Source organism: Natrix helvetica (assembly GCF_964273705.1).
Source record: "Natrix helvetica genome assembly, chromosome: 1".
Taxonomy (NCBI): domain Eukaryota; kingdom Metazoa; phylum Chordata; class Lepidosauria; order Squamata; family Natricidae; genus Natrix; species Natrix helvetica.
In genome coordinates this window covers 145,537,023-145,554,572 of record NC_138548.1, presented here as the reverse complement: position 1 = coordinate 145,554,572, position 17,550 = coordinate 145,537,023, and the positions used below count along the sequence as shown (strand labels likewise).

Genomic DNA, 17,550 nt, shown 5'->3' with positions numbered 1-17,550 from the left:
TGTATGTTTTGTTTACTTTACAAACAATTAGAATATGGGAAATTTGATTTTTTGGGGGGATGTCTCTGGGCTCTTTGAGCATTAATGAAGGCATTAATCAAATTATTCAGATCAGGGATGTCCAACCTTGACAACTTTAAGATTTGTGGAGTTTAACTTCCAGAATTCTCCAGCCATGGATGACTGGGGAATTCTGAGAGATGAAGTCCACAAGGTTGCCAAGGTTGGACACCCTTGATCTAGAGGACCTGATGGAATAAGGATGAAAGCTTTTGAAAATGCAGAGGATACAATTTAAAAATTAGCTGGACCTCTGGTCCTTGGCATGGAAAATGGAGTGTGCAGTAAAACAGAGAATGGGCAGTTTTAAAAGTCTAGAATAACATCTCCAGCTTATTCCAACTATTGCAACAGTTATATTAAAATTGCAAGTTAGCATAAGCATATGTGAATTCTGAAAAAAAGTATTTAGTTAAAATTTCTCTTTTTTTGTCCATTAAAATGACCTGTTGACCTTCTTTTCTTAATTTACATTCATCCAACTGACAAACTCAGGGCATAGCTTTGACCTCAAACAGACCAAAGACAAACAACCATTAAGCTTTAGGTTCATTTGGGGTTTAACTGGATGTCTTCAAAGGATAATTTTCACATTTGTAAGCAGACAATGGCTGCCACCTGTCTTCTAACAGTGCCCTTATTTTCCTCTTAACAGACATTTTCTGAATAGAGAAAAGTACATTTGGAAAATTAAAAAAAAATGGGTAACATTTGCAAGCCCTTCTTGGTTTAGGGAATCCTAATTATTTGCAAAGGTTAACACTAATTTAGGCAGAATAGACTAAGAAAAAAGAAGAAATATATGGATGAAGGGATGTAAGTAATCCAGAGATTGCAAAAGTACAATTATCTTAATGTCCTTCTAGATTTCACCTATTTCCACTTGACCATAATATAGAGTTACAGTTGTAGGTTCTGGTTGATCAGCAATTACATAATTTTGATCCAATTACTCCATTCTGCTTCATGATGCATTGCTAGAATATAAGCATGGGCATCTACACATAGGGGATAAGGATGATGTGGCATAAATGATGTAATTAATGCACTTGTGTCAGATTTCATGATATAACTTTGCAGAATGAAATGTTGCACGTCATCCTTTATATATAATCACAGCTTCTGATGGATGTACTGTCTGAATACGGAACTGTGGGGACCTTGGTGCACTCTGAGCTTGGTTGTTTTCATGCTGAAGGCACTGAAGACGTTACCTAGTTTGGATAACGAAATATCTGCAAGAAATCAACCAGATTCAGAGAGCATCAAGCACCCCACAATTTGAACTACAAATATTATCTTCTATTGGATGCAAACCTGTTAATGTAGCTATGTCCTACCTTTTAAGTAGGTCTAGAACCACTACAAGAAAATCCAAGAAGTTAGGCTACCAAGTAGTTAATCTTCATTTAACAACAACATAATCCCTTGTGGGGTGGAGTCTGGTCAACTGAATGGAGCTAGCAGAGTGTTTTAATGGCCGGATGCCCCTCCTGTCACCAATGCAGAGTTTTGTTCAGCAGATATGTTCTCAGTGTGCCAAGAGAGAAAAATATCTGCCTCTACCTAGGATTGAACTCACAACTTCCTGATTGTGAGGTGAGAGCTCCACCTCTAGGCCACCGCACCACTCCCAGGATAAGAAATAGTTATTGAAGATAATTAGAATAAGTTCAGCAACTGCTGTGATTCAAGGGCTAACTCTATTTCTAAAAGCATAATGAACTATTTGGCCTCTTCTTTTGAGCAGTTTGCCCACTTTCATCTGTCCTTTGTTTTTATAAAGGTCAGATTTGTTTTGATCTTGTTTAATACTGATTTCTGAGAACTAACTCTTAAACTAAGGACCATAAAGATTGCTGAAGGATGACCAGAGACTGGGAACCAACAGGTGTTGATGAAAAATAGCAGACGAAATCCCACGCTTTGGATGCATCAATTCCACTAAAATCAATAGAACATAAGCAACCTATCTGTATGCAGAGCTGAAGCCAGTAGATGCATTAGAGATATGAGGGAAACTAAATTTGGGCCCCTTGTGAAGAGATCCTAAGAGTGCATCAGTATGCAGTTGATATGAAAGATGACATTTTAGAATAGACTGTAAATTATAATCGACAAGGGATGCTAATTTTAAAATCCACTGTTATAAATAAGGCAAACAAAAGCAAATTTGTGAACGCCAATGTAGATCACGATTTTGCCTATTTCACATTAATTAAAATTAATTATTTCTCTATTCAACTACACGAGATCATAATTTTTTCTTGAAATTATTTGTCTGTGCTTTTGAAACATATTTTTTTAGAAATGTGCTTGTTCCTTCTGGAAAGGATGTATCTGCATGAGGAGAGAATAATATTGGTGCTCATGGTAATAGGACAAGCATTATTCATGAAGGTGCTGCCACAGTTATAATATTACATTTTACATTTTTTTTAAACAACAATCCAGATAGGCTAGATCAGGGGTTTAAAACTCACCTTGTCAAGTGGCATCACATGACATAATGGGACTTCCCCCACCCCCTTTGTTAAACCAGGTGTGGGAGTTTGACAGTCCTGGGCTAGATAGATAAAAGTTGTTCTTTAAACTGGATCATTTTTTTAGTATATATTCCAGGAATATTTATTGCAATTATAGCAATTCTACAGTGTTGCTGCCGATGCCAATTAATTTCAATGTATTTCACGACTGTTTATTAAACTGTTTAACTTTCTCTGGTAAAAATCCTAAACTCATTTCCCTGGGAGCAAGCCCCACTGAACTCAAACGGATGACTCAGAAATCTACTGAGGGACATTTAGGAGGAAATTAAACTTATATCGCATATAATTTGTCACATATATGAGCTCCAGAGTATGTTCAATATCCCAAAGGAGCTTTTTTTAAAACTGATAAATCTTTGGGGAGGGGTGGGGGGTGAAACCCTGTCACCAGTAGAATTTGTGGCAAAGTAAATAATAATAATATTGATACTAATAACATTGAATACAGCTTACATCCTACAAGGATATCTTTAAAACCAACAAACATTGACATCTGCCCATCCTAGGTCCTTGGGAAAGACTTGATAGGTGGATAAAAGGTCAAATATAGTCTGAACATCTGTTTGACTGTGCGATGAACCACCTTGACAAAATTGCCATCAACCAAATGCAAAAGGCAGCTTTATTTGGAACAGGTTACCTCTTGCAATGAGATCTATGACACCATCAGACTACCCCATGTGCCTATCCTTGCCCCTAGGGAAGGACCCAATAGGTAGACACACATGCCAAATGCAGTCTAAACATCTGGTTGACAATGGGATTTACCATCATAATCAAAAGGATTTGTATAGTTCAAAAATGTGACTCCTGGTGGTGTATGACCAAAAAACCCCACATAATATAATAAACTCATTAAAATAACCAGAACAAACACACACACAAGACACATACACCCAGTATGCCTTCCATATTTTAATTCTCTCAGGATTTAATTCTCTCACTTTCTTGGCCCCAAAGCTCAAGAGAACATCCAGGTCCTCAAAGCCTTCCCAAAGGCTAATGGGGTCAGGCTAGCCACATTGCAGGGGTGAGATTATTCCACAGGGCAGGCAACATAACAGAGAAGGCATAATAAATCAAAGCCTTCCTGACTTTGTAAAGGACATGCTGCTTTTGTTGTTTTTTACAAGTTTAGATTGCAAGGCCAGATGTTGGTCTTTATAGGTGCCTGGTTCAATCGCATCAGTTTACATTAATATTCCCAAGTGGTAGAATGTCTTCCTCCTAAAAGGCCTGTGGCTGCAATTTAAATTGCCCTTTCTTAAATATGAATTGCTTCTATTTCAATTGATGCACTGATGCCCATGCTTGCTTTTCAGTAGGCCTGAAGGGTAAGGATGTATGCAACTGATGCTCTTTCTTTTTAGGATGCCTGCTTGGGCTATATTTTAATTTTGGCCATATCAAACCTAGAATGTGGGCATCACATTCCTTTTTGTACTGCAAATAGATGTCTATTCTTACAGTAAACATAGATTCTATAGAGATGTCCTGCCCAGGGTGCTTTTGTGACAAAATAAATGGCATGGAAGAAAGGGGATCAAAACATTTGGCATGCCCTGCAACTATCTATCCCTATGTCTGCTTCTGAAATGGAGAAAGATTTGGAGAATCCATATACCAAGTTATTAGCACCTATGGTATTTTACTGACAATTATAGGGCTTTGTAGTTGGCAAACTACAGGGTGTTGCAGCAAAACCTACAGGGATATTTTCCTACTGATACAGAACCATTTGTGAATTATTTGGGGGCCTGAAGATCCCCTTGGAGGACCATAATCTCAAGTGGTTTGGAAACCTTTGCTAAGACTTCAATAAAATGGGCAAAATTAGCAGCAGAGGGCAAGCACTGTGGGATGCAGTTGGGTATTTTCTCCTCTGTAGCATACCTTTGATTTGTGCATTAGTGAGCATGCTATCCAGTGAAATAGGACAATTTGAGCAAATATACAGGATGCTTCTGAGGGTGTGTCGTACACCTGTGTCAAATCAGAAATGCAGCTGTTTCCATGCTGTTGTTTTGGACTTCATGGATGGAAAAGACTATATTGCATGTTTCTTGCTTCCTTGATTGCCCTGCTTATTTTTAGTTACCCATTAACCATGTCCATTTTTGAATTCTGCTTGTGTTTACAGACCACATATGTGAGGTAGGCGAGTTTCTTTGTCATGATCGTGTGACCTGCGTGTCTCAGAATTGGCTTTGTGATGGAGACCCGGACTGTCCTGATGAATCAGATGAGGCTTCATGTAAGTAAAAAGTTATCCTGGTTTCCTTTGAACTGTTCCAGCTGCAAAAGTTGGGCTTACTTTTCTTTTAATGCCCTAAGCAGATTCTTAATGATGTTATGGGTTAAAACTCTTGAAAAAAAAACTCCTTCAGAATGAAGAGATGCTTTTTAAAGGTGTCGGTCTATCTGTCTATCTGTCTGTCTGTCTGTCTGTCTATCTATCTATCTATCTATCTATCTATCTATCTATCTATCTATCATCTATCTATCTATCTATCTATCTATCTATCTATCTATCTATCACATTATGATAGAACATAATGAACATAATGAACAATATCAACCAAGCATGTGTACCAAATTTCTTTTCTGACCTAGAAGAGGCAGCAAAGCAAAAGCAAAGGAAGGAACAAAATAATAATAGCATACCAGATGTCATTTGCAATAAAAGTAAGGAGAACACAGAGACCTTGAACAAAAGCAGAACAGAAAAAAATGAGAGGCATAGAAAGTAACAGGTGAAAGAAGCAGTGTTTGAAAAATGTTAGGAAAAAGCTTTAATAAAACATACTTAATCATTATAATAATAATGGAAAAAACCTTGTTTTTTCTGTGACTGAGAGCTATTATAGAAGAGAAGAGAACAGAACCCTATAGGTTTCTTCCCAACACTGTGGTCTACTGATTAGATTAGATTAAATCTTCATATTTCCTAGTTTCCTCAGCAAAGTACAAAATGAGGAGTTCTATTTCATGTCCGCAGGACAATCATTTTGTGTAATAGGAGCTAGTAATGAATCTGAGAAAGTTTGCAGGTGAAATGCAAGGTAAGAGAAGAAAGACAGTGCTGAAGACTGGAAAACATGGAGCACCTTTCTTACGTCACATGAAGGAGAGATTAAAAATAAACACAGACAATGAAGTAAGAATGAACGATGCTGTTTAAGTGACAGTATTTTACAGTGTGATTCCCTCTCCACAAATCCAATTTGGCATTGACTGTTTAAAACCTTCATTTATTTGTATACAAGGTATGTCATGTACCAAGGGACAGCAATTAAAACAATAATGAATGCCAATTAATTTGCAATTATAGAATAATGGTAATTGCATTTTGTTTTGTAGCAGCTTTAATGTATTTGTTTAATAGGAACTAGATCTTGTCATCTCGAGGTATCTTGTCATACTTCCAATCTAGCTTGGACTATTTTGGTTAATAGTACATACTTGAAATTATTTGGCACCATAATTCAGGACAGACAACTAGTTTTCCTTTAAGTGCAGATAACTGAGAATAAATGTTTTGGTAAGTTTTGTAAGCCCCAGGAGTTTGAAATCAAATGCCTGTCTCAATTTGTCTCTTGCCATTGCCAAAGCCACCTCAGGGTTGAAGTACATACCCTTTCCCTTACTATTTGTCACAGAAATGGAACCTGTTGTAGCAACACTTTAAGTTGTAAAAAAAAGCAGCTATTTTCCTGTTTCTCTGCATTCTTCATCATTATCCTACATGTTGATATCAATAAATGCAATGGCATATAAGAGGCCATTTCATTCAAGGGCTTCTACAATACTAACATAATTGCAAAAAATAGGAGTTTTTACAAAACTTTCCTAGTCGTAGGAACATTAAGCATTATCTTTCATTTTACTTCACTTATCCCAGTCAGAGCATGAAGGGTAAAATACTTTTAGAGAAGTTCATGAAATTTACAAATAAGTAAATCACTTGCTTTGTCAATTCTGAATATCATAATGCAGTCTTCATGGGATATCTATTTCAGGTTACATTTAAAGAGCAAATTTAAAAATCCCCTACATCCATATTCTTCCCCGAACACAGATGTGCATAGTATTAGTATTTTGAGCATTTATTTCACTTGAATATGTTTCCTGTAATTATATGTGCAAAAGACAACCAACCATAACTGAGTCACTCTAGAGCAAGACTTTCACTGTTACAGATGACAGGCAAAGAACTGTTCTCTTTGTAGAATAGATCTTATTAACCAAAAGGAAAAAGGCTAAAGAAGGCTAAAAAGAACAAGGAAGTTAACAGTCTTGAGTAGAGGAAGGCAACCTGAACTCAGGAATCCACATGACTTTTAATTTCATGTGGCCTTCAGCTTATAAGCTTGAAAAAGCTGAGGGATAAATTTTGATCTCCAGAAATCAATATCCATACTTGTAAAATAAAGAAGGGATTTCAGAAAGAAAGGAGAAGCATGTTTCCCAGCTCCATTGGGCTCTGCCACACCTTGTATTAGCATTTTCTATCATGTGACCTTGAGGCAAATGTGCTACTTGATGTAGATATTTAAAAAGGCTTTTGTCCATGGCAACTGGACCAACATTTATTAGATTGAGACATTTTGTTACTCATCTTGGTGAACTATGGTCCAGCTGCCATGATTATTTAACCTTTTTAGATATTTTTGGGCCTGGAGATTGAGTCTTCATTTACATATTGTGTTTCCTTATGGGGAGAATCCCCTACAGTCAGTATGGCAAGAGTTAGTACATTCCAACAACTCTCTGACTCTATGCCTAACCAAAAAAAAACAAAAACATTTTGATTGAAGAAGTTACTTGAATGAGTAACAAAATGTCTCAGTTTAATAAACTTTGGCCATGATTACATACATAGGTGATTTGCAACATCCTTCTCATTTCCTAGTTCCTAGTCTCTATCCCTCCAAAAGATCCATTACTTATCCCTTTTTGTCAAGAGCCAACATTTTCTCTTAATTCTTTGTCCCTTTGATTTCTTTCCCCCTTAATCCTCTCTTTGACTTCTGTTTCTCTCAAAATTCCTCTTGTAGCCGCATGTTTTCTTCCCGTATTTGTTATCTGCTATAATCCTTCCCACTTATCATTCACCCCTTTTTGAGACATATATCAGCTTATCAGTCATCATCTTTTTTCTATTCTGCTAGAATACATCATCCTTTCAGTTTTGCCTTATGATGCTTTCATCTTTCCTTTTCCATCTCTTCCTTCATCTTTCATTATTTTCCCCCCTCCTTTACCTTGCTTCCTTTCATGGCTCTTAACAAATCTTCCCAATCAGCTTCTCATGTCAGTTTCTAACCCTTCAACCTACAACTGCTTTGCTTCTAGTCTTTTTGTTTCTAAGCTTGAGGTTTTCCATAATCACATCCATCTTTCACCACTGCCATATAAGCTATACTGCTGACACATTCACCTAAGCTCTTGAATATTCCATGTCATCACCACCCAGGAGATAAAACAATAAAGGCAGTGTCTACAGATGGCAGGCAAAAACAAGCAAAATTTATATGGACACACTCACAGTGACATACACAGACACAGAGAGAGAGACACTCACATACACTATGCTATATGGTAATTGAGAATTCATGATAACTCTGTTCGCTTAGCTGAGAGTTTCAACCAGCACCTTCAATGTTCACAACAAATATGCAATCTGTTACCTTGCCTTTTATCAGCAGAGGAAAAACCTATCAGCTGTTGTTCTTCGACAGATTTTGTGAATTTACAAGCTATTGAATTTAAATGCAACACTAAATGGATCCATCCAAATTACTTCTACCCAGTTGAGCTACTTAAGTAATTGTTAATATTATTTATTTTGGGTTGCTACTGTTGAATATGAGCTGGACAAGAGATGGTTTCCTTTTTCATAATGAACTAAGAACGTTCCTTGCTGATAGTTGCTACAGGTACCAATCTGGGTTGTCACTGGGATTGGAGGTGCTGGAGCCCATCCTCAGGGAACTTCTCTCTAGCAGAGTGTGTGTTTTGGGCTGTGTAGTATTTATATGGTGCCTGTCATGGGTGACTTTTTAGATGTTGATTGAGGTGTTAATGGTTGGCTATTAAGTCATTGGCTGTTCCTTGTTCTGCCAAGTCCTTGCTTCTTAAATACTTGATATGACATCAGGATTACTTCCGATCTCCGCTCCTTCCGTGTAAAGCTCAAGACCCACCTCTTTCAATTATCTGGCCTGGCTCAACCGTAGTTTATCCTCCTCCTGACAGTCCTTTTAAATTGTATTTTATCATGGGATTTTAATGGCTAATTTTTAATTTTCTATTATTATTATTATTAATGTGATATATGTTTGATTACTACCTCCTCCATGTATGTACATGTATGTATATGTATGTATATGTGTGTACCTGTATGTCTATATGTATGCATGTATGCATGTATATTTTTATTGTAAGCTGCCCCGAGTCCCCTGTGGAGAGGGAGCGGCTAACAAATTAAAAAATTGAAATTGAATTTGATAAGCTGGTGGTAAATCAGCACTCCTGTTGATTGACAAGGGCACATTTTCCAGGCTTCAATAACTTCCCTGGCTGTTTTATTTCCTGCTCGTCCAACAATCTTAATAGTTGTAAAATTGAATGCATGTCCTTGTTTATTGCAATGTGAAGCTACCAGTATGTTCAGGTCTCCATGTCTGACCACTCACTTATATTGCAATAAACAATTGGGCAATTGCTAATTAGCAAACAGTTGCTAATTGGTGCTGGAAAAAAAGGAAATGTTTTTGATATATTTGGTATTTGTAGTGATCCACTAACATAATAAATGCCCAGCTCATGTTTAAATTTAAAGTTCAGGTAAGTTTTCTCACATATAGGCTCAACCAGCTTGATTGGGGAGCTATTATGAAAAGAAGGGACATCTGCTATATTGCCCATAGATATTGTGATGCTAAAATGATATTTTACTGTTTCACTGTAGTTTTAACACTTCACTTTAAACATGCATGTTCACAGACTATAGTGCTGGGAAGCTATGTGGGCGTGGATGGGGAAGAACTCAACCTTGATAAGACTGAGCAGCTGTGGATTTTAGGGCATCTGCATTTAATGATTCTCCAACATGATGAGGTAACAATTTTCTAGACAGAGTTGGTGCACAATCTGGTGGTCCAGCTGGAATCACAGCTTGAGTAGCAGGGGTTAGCTGTGGCCAGTACAACCTTCACACAGTTCTATATGCCACTGATCCCCATTCCTAAATTGGGAGGCATTGCTTACAGCCAAACATGCCTTGGATTACTGCAATATGCTTCACAAGGCCCATCATTTCCATGTACTGAAGTACAATTTCATAACATCTATTTACATAAATTCTTGTCGGTTACTAATTATTTTAGAAAATAAACAAATGTTGATTCCAGATTGAAGGAGAAAACATACTGTCCCTCAAGTAATGTGATTATCCTTCTGTGTTCTAGGTAGAATATATTACGGGAAACAGTTATGTAACTGTATCTGTACTGCTTAATGTGAATCTCTTTACAGACTGCATTTTCAGTCGAGGTAACATTTAGTAGTCATGCTTGCTTTATTAACTTCCCGGCTTGGAATATTGGAGATTGTTGAATGGCAGATATTTTCCTTTCTGGATAGATGCTGTCACTTCTGAATTTGAAATCTCTGTAGTAAATTGCCAAGTATCTGGTTAGAATGGTTATTTTCTACCTACAAAAGATTGTCAGTCTTATCCCCACCACCACCACCAAACTGGTACTTTTATTAAACTATTCCATTTGGAATATTGTCTCCTGCTATTGTCACAAAAACATTAAAAATAAAATACATTCAGCCTTGGAATTCAAATATCTATCTATCCATCCATCCATCCATCCATCCATCCATCCATCTATCTATCTATCTATCTATCTATACACACACACACACACACACATACATACACACACATACACATTTGGAATATTGTCTCATGCTATTGTCACAATAGCATTAAAAATAAAATACATTCAGCCTTGGAATTCAAAGATATATATCCATGGATATATACCAGCACCATGTCAAAGGTTCTTTTCCATTGCATCTGAGAATAAATATTTCCTAAACAACAGTTTGGAAATAGAACAGGAACATGTAGAGGCCAACATGCCAATTAGAATCAATTCAAGATTAGTAATATATTTCTGGTGTTTCCACACCACTACATTTTCAACCACAAATCTTTAGAAATATTTCCAAGCATCTTGTGAGCTTTTTTACCCTAGCGGATCCTGAAATGCTGACTATTTCAGAGAAGCTGGTGTCAATATTTCCTCCAACTTTCCAATAGGAAGACAAAAATAGACTTTCCACATCTGGCTCATGACAGCCAATTATTAGATTTTCTGGAATTTTGGTTGAGAGAGCAGAGCTGAGCAACAATCCCTAACATATCAATCAACTGTTTGGCAGTTAGGGGGAAGTTGGGGGCACAACACCCAGAGGATACATTTATCATAACGCCATCTATCCTTGTCCTCTTTACTGTCCTTCCTGAGACACTCAGAGAGGAAACCAGCTAGAGAAAACATCAACACTAAGTATTCAATTCTGCTTGCTTGCTCACCATGGTGCCTTTAGCTTGAGAGAGAAAGAGCAAGAACCCCAAGGCTAGGAACAGACCAAACAGAACAGCTTCAAAACTATTTCACAGTGACTCCTGAATGACAACTGAGTCAGAAATTGAATGGTTTTGCTTCTTATGATGGACACTAACAGGGAGGACAGAATGCTACCACTGCTTCACAATTAATACCAAAGCTCTCTATATAGATGTGCTTTTTAATTTTTTTAACTATTGTTTAGCTATTTCATTTTCTGTCTGGTGAGGAAGAATAACAGTACATTTCAAGAAAAAGAGGTTTTGAGGATGGCCTCTAATATGTAGGAGATGCTGCTAGAGTGACCGATCACTATGGGAAACTGGGATGAGAAACCATAATAAAAAGTGAAAGCCCCAAATATAAGGTGGGTAGACATGGGTTAGTAATAATGCATATGAAAAAGATCTGGGGCAGGGGTGGGTTCTGGCCGGCTTTACTGTCAGTTTGCTGTGCATGCGCTGGATTGCACTGTGTGTGCATGTACAGTTCATTTAAAATTATTCTAGGCAGAACTCAAAAACAAGATGGTGGTGGTGACAGCAGTGATCAGAGAACTGGTTCAGGGGCATGGCAGGCCTGGGTCGCTGCCGGTTCCGGTGACCCAGGCCGCCATACCACTACTGGTTCGGCTGAACCAGGCCAAACCAGTAGAAACCCACCTCTGATCTGGGGGTCTTGGCATGAGCCAGCCATGCCATCCAGCTTGTGAAAAAGTAGTGCATCTTTTAGGATCCATTAACAGATTCCAGATCAGAAGATGCAATTGTCCACTCTATTCTGCCTTTGTTAGGCTCCCCTTGGAATATTGTGTCTAGTTCTGGGCACCACAGTCCAAAATTGACATCAACAAAATGCAATAAAATTCAGAGAAGTGGTACCGAGATGATGAAGAGACTGGAAACCAAGTTCTATGAAGGATAGTTGAAGAAACGGTCTATGTTTAATTTATAAAAGAGAAGAATGAGGAGAGGTTTAAAAGCAATCTTCAGATAGCTAAGGAGTGACCTATAGAGGAAGGAGTGAATTTTTTTTTAAGGTTGCTCCAAAGGACAGAACCAGAATCAATAGGTTGAAATTGTAGGGAAGTAGATAGAGGTTAAGTATTAGTACAAATATCCTAACATTAGGAGCTGTCCAGCAGTGGAATAGTTTGCCTCGGGAGATTCTATTTTCTGCTTTATTGGAAAGGTTGGTTAAAGCGAAATGCTTCAACAAATCCTGCAGAGAATAGAATGTTGGGCTAAATGACCTTTGAGGCCCTTTCAAATTCTATCATCTTCTGATTTTATGATAAACTCAGCACTGGTTGCATGTGCTTTTTGGAATCCAATATAATTTCAATTTAGATCATTTGGTCATCAGGAAAAAGAAACTGCTAATGATGTGACCTCTTAAGAATCGCTACCAGCTTCATCCAACCTGAATGTGAAGCTCCCAGCTCCAATATACAGTATATAAGGAGAAAAAACAAGAGATAAACAAGAGTATTTTGTACTCGGTCATAAGATCAGCAGTAATTATATTGAGTGCATTGAAAACTATTGTTTGGTTTACTGTTTAGAGTTAGTATAGGCAAAGCTGTGCTAGGTATTCCTATTATACCACTAGATCTTGAAACTATAGAAAGAGTTTTTTTATGCTCTTACTTGATTGGAAAACAGTGGATCTGGAAAAAAAAACCAGATGATTGTAAATTATGCTATAAATGCTTTAATCACTAATTCCATCATTGCTATGTCAAAATGTTGTGTGTAAAAAAACAAAAAAATCCAAATTAATATATTACTCAAAGTTAATAAACACACCAAAATGGGGGGTGTCTTATTGTGAGATTGCAATAAGACTGTATATAAGATTGCTGTAATTGTTGGTTTTGTTTTAAGATTTTATTTTCCTGTCATTAAATGATGCTAGTGGAATAGAAAAAAGAAAGGATGGGACTTGGCAAGGGATTCTTGAATTCTTTGATGTTCTTAAACCCTCATCCCTTGATAGAAAAAACCCTGGCAGTTGACCTTTGAAGTCTTAGGTCTCCAGTCCTTAGGGTTCCAGATTTAACACATTAGCTTAAAGCTGTTACAGAATAAACTCTGATCTGACTTGTAATTTATTGGAAAGTTCCAGAATTCTCTCAGGCTGGATTGCGACTTGCCTGTTTTGATAAAAACAGTGCAAAAATACCAAGTGTGATTATTCACCTCTTCAGGTGAGATACCGAACGTCAGACCAAAATATTTGTGTTATAAATAAAGCTTGTTTCTTAAGCTCACATTTGTCTTCCTGTTCATGTTCACCTGGAAAGGTAGTGTGACTTTCATCAATAGAGGTGTATTTCTTTTCAACTGTTTGTCTACTTTATAAATGTGTATAAAGCAAACGGCACCGAGGCCAAAATTATTTTCACTGTGGATACTCAGCAAAAGTATTACGATCCACTCAGGTACACTTAGTCATAAACTTTGTGCTGGCCTTTCTTAAGAAGGTGAATTTCACCCTAGGGTGTCAAAGTGCTTTACAGCTGGAAATAAATCAAGCTTTGAAAATGTCCTCTTCCCTATCTTTGGTGAGAGGGAGAGCTGGGGAGGTCACCCCCACACACACCCCAGTCCCTCAAAATGCAAGGATGGCAAGTAGAAATGAGAACATCCAATTCCCTAAACCAAGTCGGGAATTGTGCCGATACAGGTCTCTGTGACTTGTCAGAGACTTGCTTATTCCCTACAATTTATCTATCTTTGGGAATAAAATGCACAGCTGCACATTTGGAAAGGATTTAGACTGCACCTTATTCTGCTATCACCAGCACAGTGCGGTCATAGGGGACCGTCAGCTTTTCTTCCACTTTAGTCACGGTTAATTATCTGATGCCTCTTTTGTTTCCCGATCAGGTTTGCAGAGAAGTTAATTTAACTGAAAGCTGATGGCAGCGGTTCGCTCCCTTGAATTCCATGCAAACGCTTACAACAGTGCTGGAGGATAATATGGCCCCTGAAGTCTTGTGCCTGATGCCCAAATGTCAGGAATAATTAGATCACATTAAGGATTAATTGCCAGCTAAATTGCACTTTCTCTAGGTTTCGAAAAAGTGTGTCTGCTCCAAGAAGCAAAATGAGGCTTGTTTAAGTTTAGAAACAGAGTGGCAAATTAATCTTTTTTTAAGGGACACATACACAAATAATTCATAGCAAGACCCACAGCACTCCTGGCTTTTTTATTTTGTTTTTATTTCAGCCAGCAGCTGTCTGACTTTCATGGCTCAGCTACCCATTTCCAACAATACGGAGATTTACACTGGAAATATGGGTTCATCCTTTGGCACTTTCAGATCACTGCAGGGATGCAACAGATATTAAAAAACAAACAAACTTTCATGCATCCTTAGGGGAAACCTTCACTCTTTTTAATTTCTTCTCAGATATCTATGGACATTCTCAATCATCCAGGTCATAATTGTCCCAAAGGTGCTTTTTTCCAAAAGGCAACTGGACTTTCTGGGGGTTTTGTTGTTGTTGTTTGAAAACATTTTGCTTCTCATCAAAGAAGCTTCTTCAGTTTGTGAGAAGTGAAACATTTTCAAATATTTTCAAAAACAACAACAACAAGGAAATCCAGATGCCTCTTGGAAAAAGCACTTTTGGCACATTTATTCCCAGATTATAAATGAATATTTGAATAGAGGCATTCCTTGAGCTGTTGTCCATTTGGAACTGTTGTTGCTTCCATTGCTTTATTGCTTCCCAATAATCAATACTGGTTATTGACCTCCCTGGCAAACTGATGCCAACTTTTTACTAACATCTGCTTTTAAAAAGAAATGACAGTTGAGGATATGGAAGTCAGATGTAGATGACCAGCCTGAGCCCAACTGGAGGGGTCAAGCACATCATCAGTTTGGAGTCCCTTCACAATAGATTCCACTGACTTTTATTTACTGCCAATTTGCCTTAACTGTTAGTAGTTCAGATTTTTGTCCAGAGCTAGCATGGATTAAACTTGTACTCATTGGAACAGCCTTGGTTCCTGATTTCTTGTGCCTGTCACCAGGAGGGTGGAGGCCCATCTCCATTGCTTTTATTTTCATTTAATACTGCCCAGTGCAACTGTGGATAAGTGATATACTCAACGAGAAGCAGTATCACTAATCATTCTCATAAAAAGTATTCACAAAATGGTGAATTACTCCACACACATCATTTACTTTGGATTGGTTTTTTGGGAGAAGATGAGATCACTAGCGACTAAAAATATTTTGCTTATTTGCAAATAGATTTGTTCTAAAATAATTTAAGTGTTCCTATAGGTATCAAATCTATTACCCCAGCTATAGTTTTGTTTTTAACTCATAGGGAGGGAGGGAGGGAGGGAGGGAGGGAGGGAGGGAGGGAGGGAGGAAATTTGTACATTTAATTTTTGCCATTCCTCTTACTGAATTAAGGGGGCTCATTTTCTGAGGGCCTGCATTTTTGTTTCAAGAATCATCCTCTTAACATTTAGCTTCTGTTGAGACAAGTTAATTTCTTTTATAGGTCCTGATGGTACCTAACCCCAGAACCATAAGATTTTATTGATCTTTAGTTTGTTTACTGGATTATTTTTAAAAATGGTCAGTTAATTTGTTATTTGGTTAATTGTGCATGCCAACCAGAAACATAAATTTGAGATGGGCAGCTATGCAGATTGAATTAAAAAAAAAACTAACAATGAAATGGAACATTGTCAGACTAGAGAACATTGTCTGAACATTACAATACAAAATACAATAGCAGAGTTGGAAGGGACCTTGGAGGTCTTCTAATCCAACCCACTGCCTAGGCAGGAAACCCTATACCGTTTCAGACAAATGGCTATCCAACATCTTCTTAAATATTTCCAGTGTTAAAGACTTCCATTGTCAAAGTATTTAATGCATTATCACAAAATGGTTGTTGTGGAGAAACAGGAAGTAAAAGGTATCACATATGTCCACCACCTTGATTTATTCATAAATATAATACAGGTGGGATTAATTTTTTTTAATGACCATTTGATGGAATCAGATCTCCTTGATGCCAGAAGTTCCATTTACAGAAAACAAATTGATTCCAAATTGTCCTACTTCTTCTACTATGTCCATCTTAAATTTCTTTTTTTTTGTTCTATACTGATATAGTATTACACTGGGCTCCTATATGCACTGGGTTTTTTGTTGTTGTTTGTTTGTTTGTAAGAATGGCCAGTTCCTCTGTTTTTGCAGTCTTTCTTCTTCTTTCCTGAGAAATGCTCTAGGGCAGTTGCTCTCAACCTTTTGGGTGCCAAGGACTGGTTCTTTGGTGAGAGGTTTTTCCATGGACTGGAGGGGGCATGTTTTGTGGGCTTCCAGCATCCCACATGTGCACAGATGGGGCTTTGTGGATCGGTTTCTGGCATGCCGTGGACCAGTGCTGGCCTGTGGCCTGGTGATGAGGACCCCTGCTCTGGGAATATAAATAAAATGAAACAGTAAAAGGGAGCTGAATGGTGGCCTAAATGAGGGACATCTGACAGGACTGTTATAGCAGTGCCGGCCAATGTAATACCTAGATTTAAAAAAAAACATTAAAGTTAAGATTCTGATCTAGAACATGGAAAGTTTGAAAGTTAGGAGCACATCAAATCTATCAACAATGATTTCTTCCCCACCCTCCTCGTGTGTGTAAGTGTGTGTGTGTGTGTATGTGTGTTGGTATGCTTCTTTTAAGGGAAGAGATAGTTTGGGGCAATGGAAAGGGAGAAGAGATGTGAGGGAAATAACTCTTTTTCTGATACATATTTTCCAACCAAAATCATCCCCTAAAGCTTTTCTTTCTGAATGTGCAAGTTGTGCCTTGGGATTTCAGAGCAGCTATTTTGGAGAGATGGAATTTTGAAAAGAAGAATAGCCCAGAGATTATCTAAATCAGGGGTGTCAAACTCATGTTGTCACGGCGTTGTCACGTGATATATTGGGACTTTTTTCCCCTTCTCTAAATCAGGCGTGGGTGCGGGCTGGGAGTTTGACAGCCCTGATCTAAAATATCCTTTAACTCAAAAAAGTTGGAAAAGTTTAAAAAATGCAGGAAATGCCCTTTCCCAGGACCATGTTTATATAAAGTTCCTTATAAGCAAAATATTGGAGGGGACTTATGATGTGTTCCTAGTGCCCTGGAAGCCCTTGGAATAATCTTGTCAGGGATAGGATGACTTTCTGTGGATCTGATTTAAAATGGCAAAACATCCCATTAATGGAAATAGCCATATTGATTTTTGGCTTCTATCTTCTTCAAGAGAAAACA

General features: G+C 37.7%; 1 protein-coding gene across 1 annotated transcript in view; it reads left to right on the top strand.

The window, feature by feature from the left end:
• Positions 1–4,525: 4,525 nt before the first annotated feature.
• LRP1B (LDL receptor related protein 1B) overlaps positions 4,526–17,550 on the top strand; it is a gene marked incomplete at its 5' end in the record, with an annotated part of 698,113 nt that continues 685,088 nt past the window's right edge. Inside the window, 2 exons of the mRNA XM_081955361.1 lie at positions 4,526–4,667; positions 4,750–4,863. Of these exons, the coding sequence (XP_081811487.1) occupies positions 4,526–4,667; positions 4,750–4,863 (256 nt within the window). The remainder of the gene's footprint in view (positions 4,668–4,749; positions 4,864–17,550) is intronic.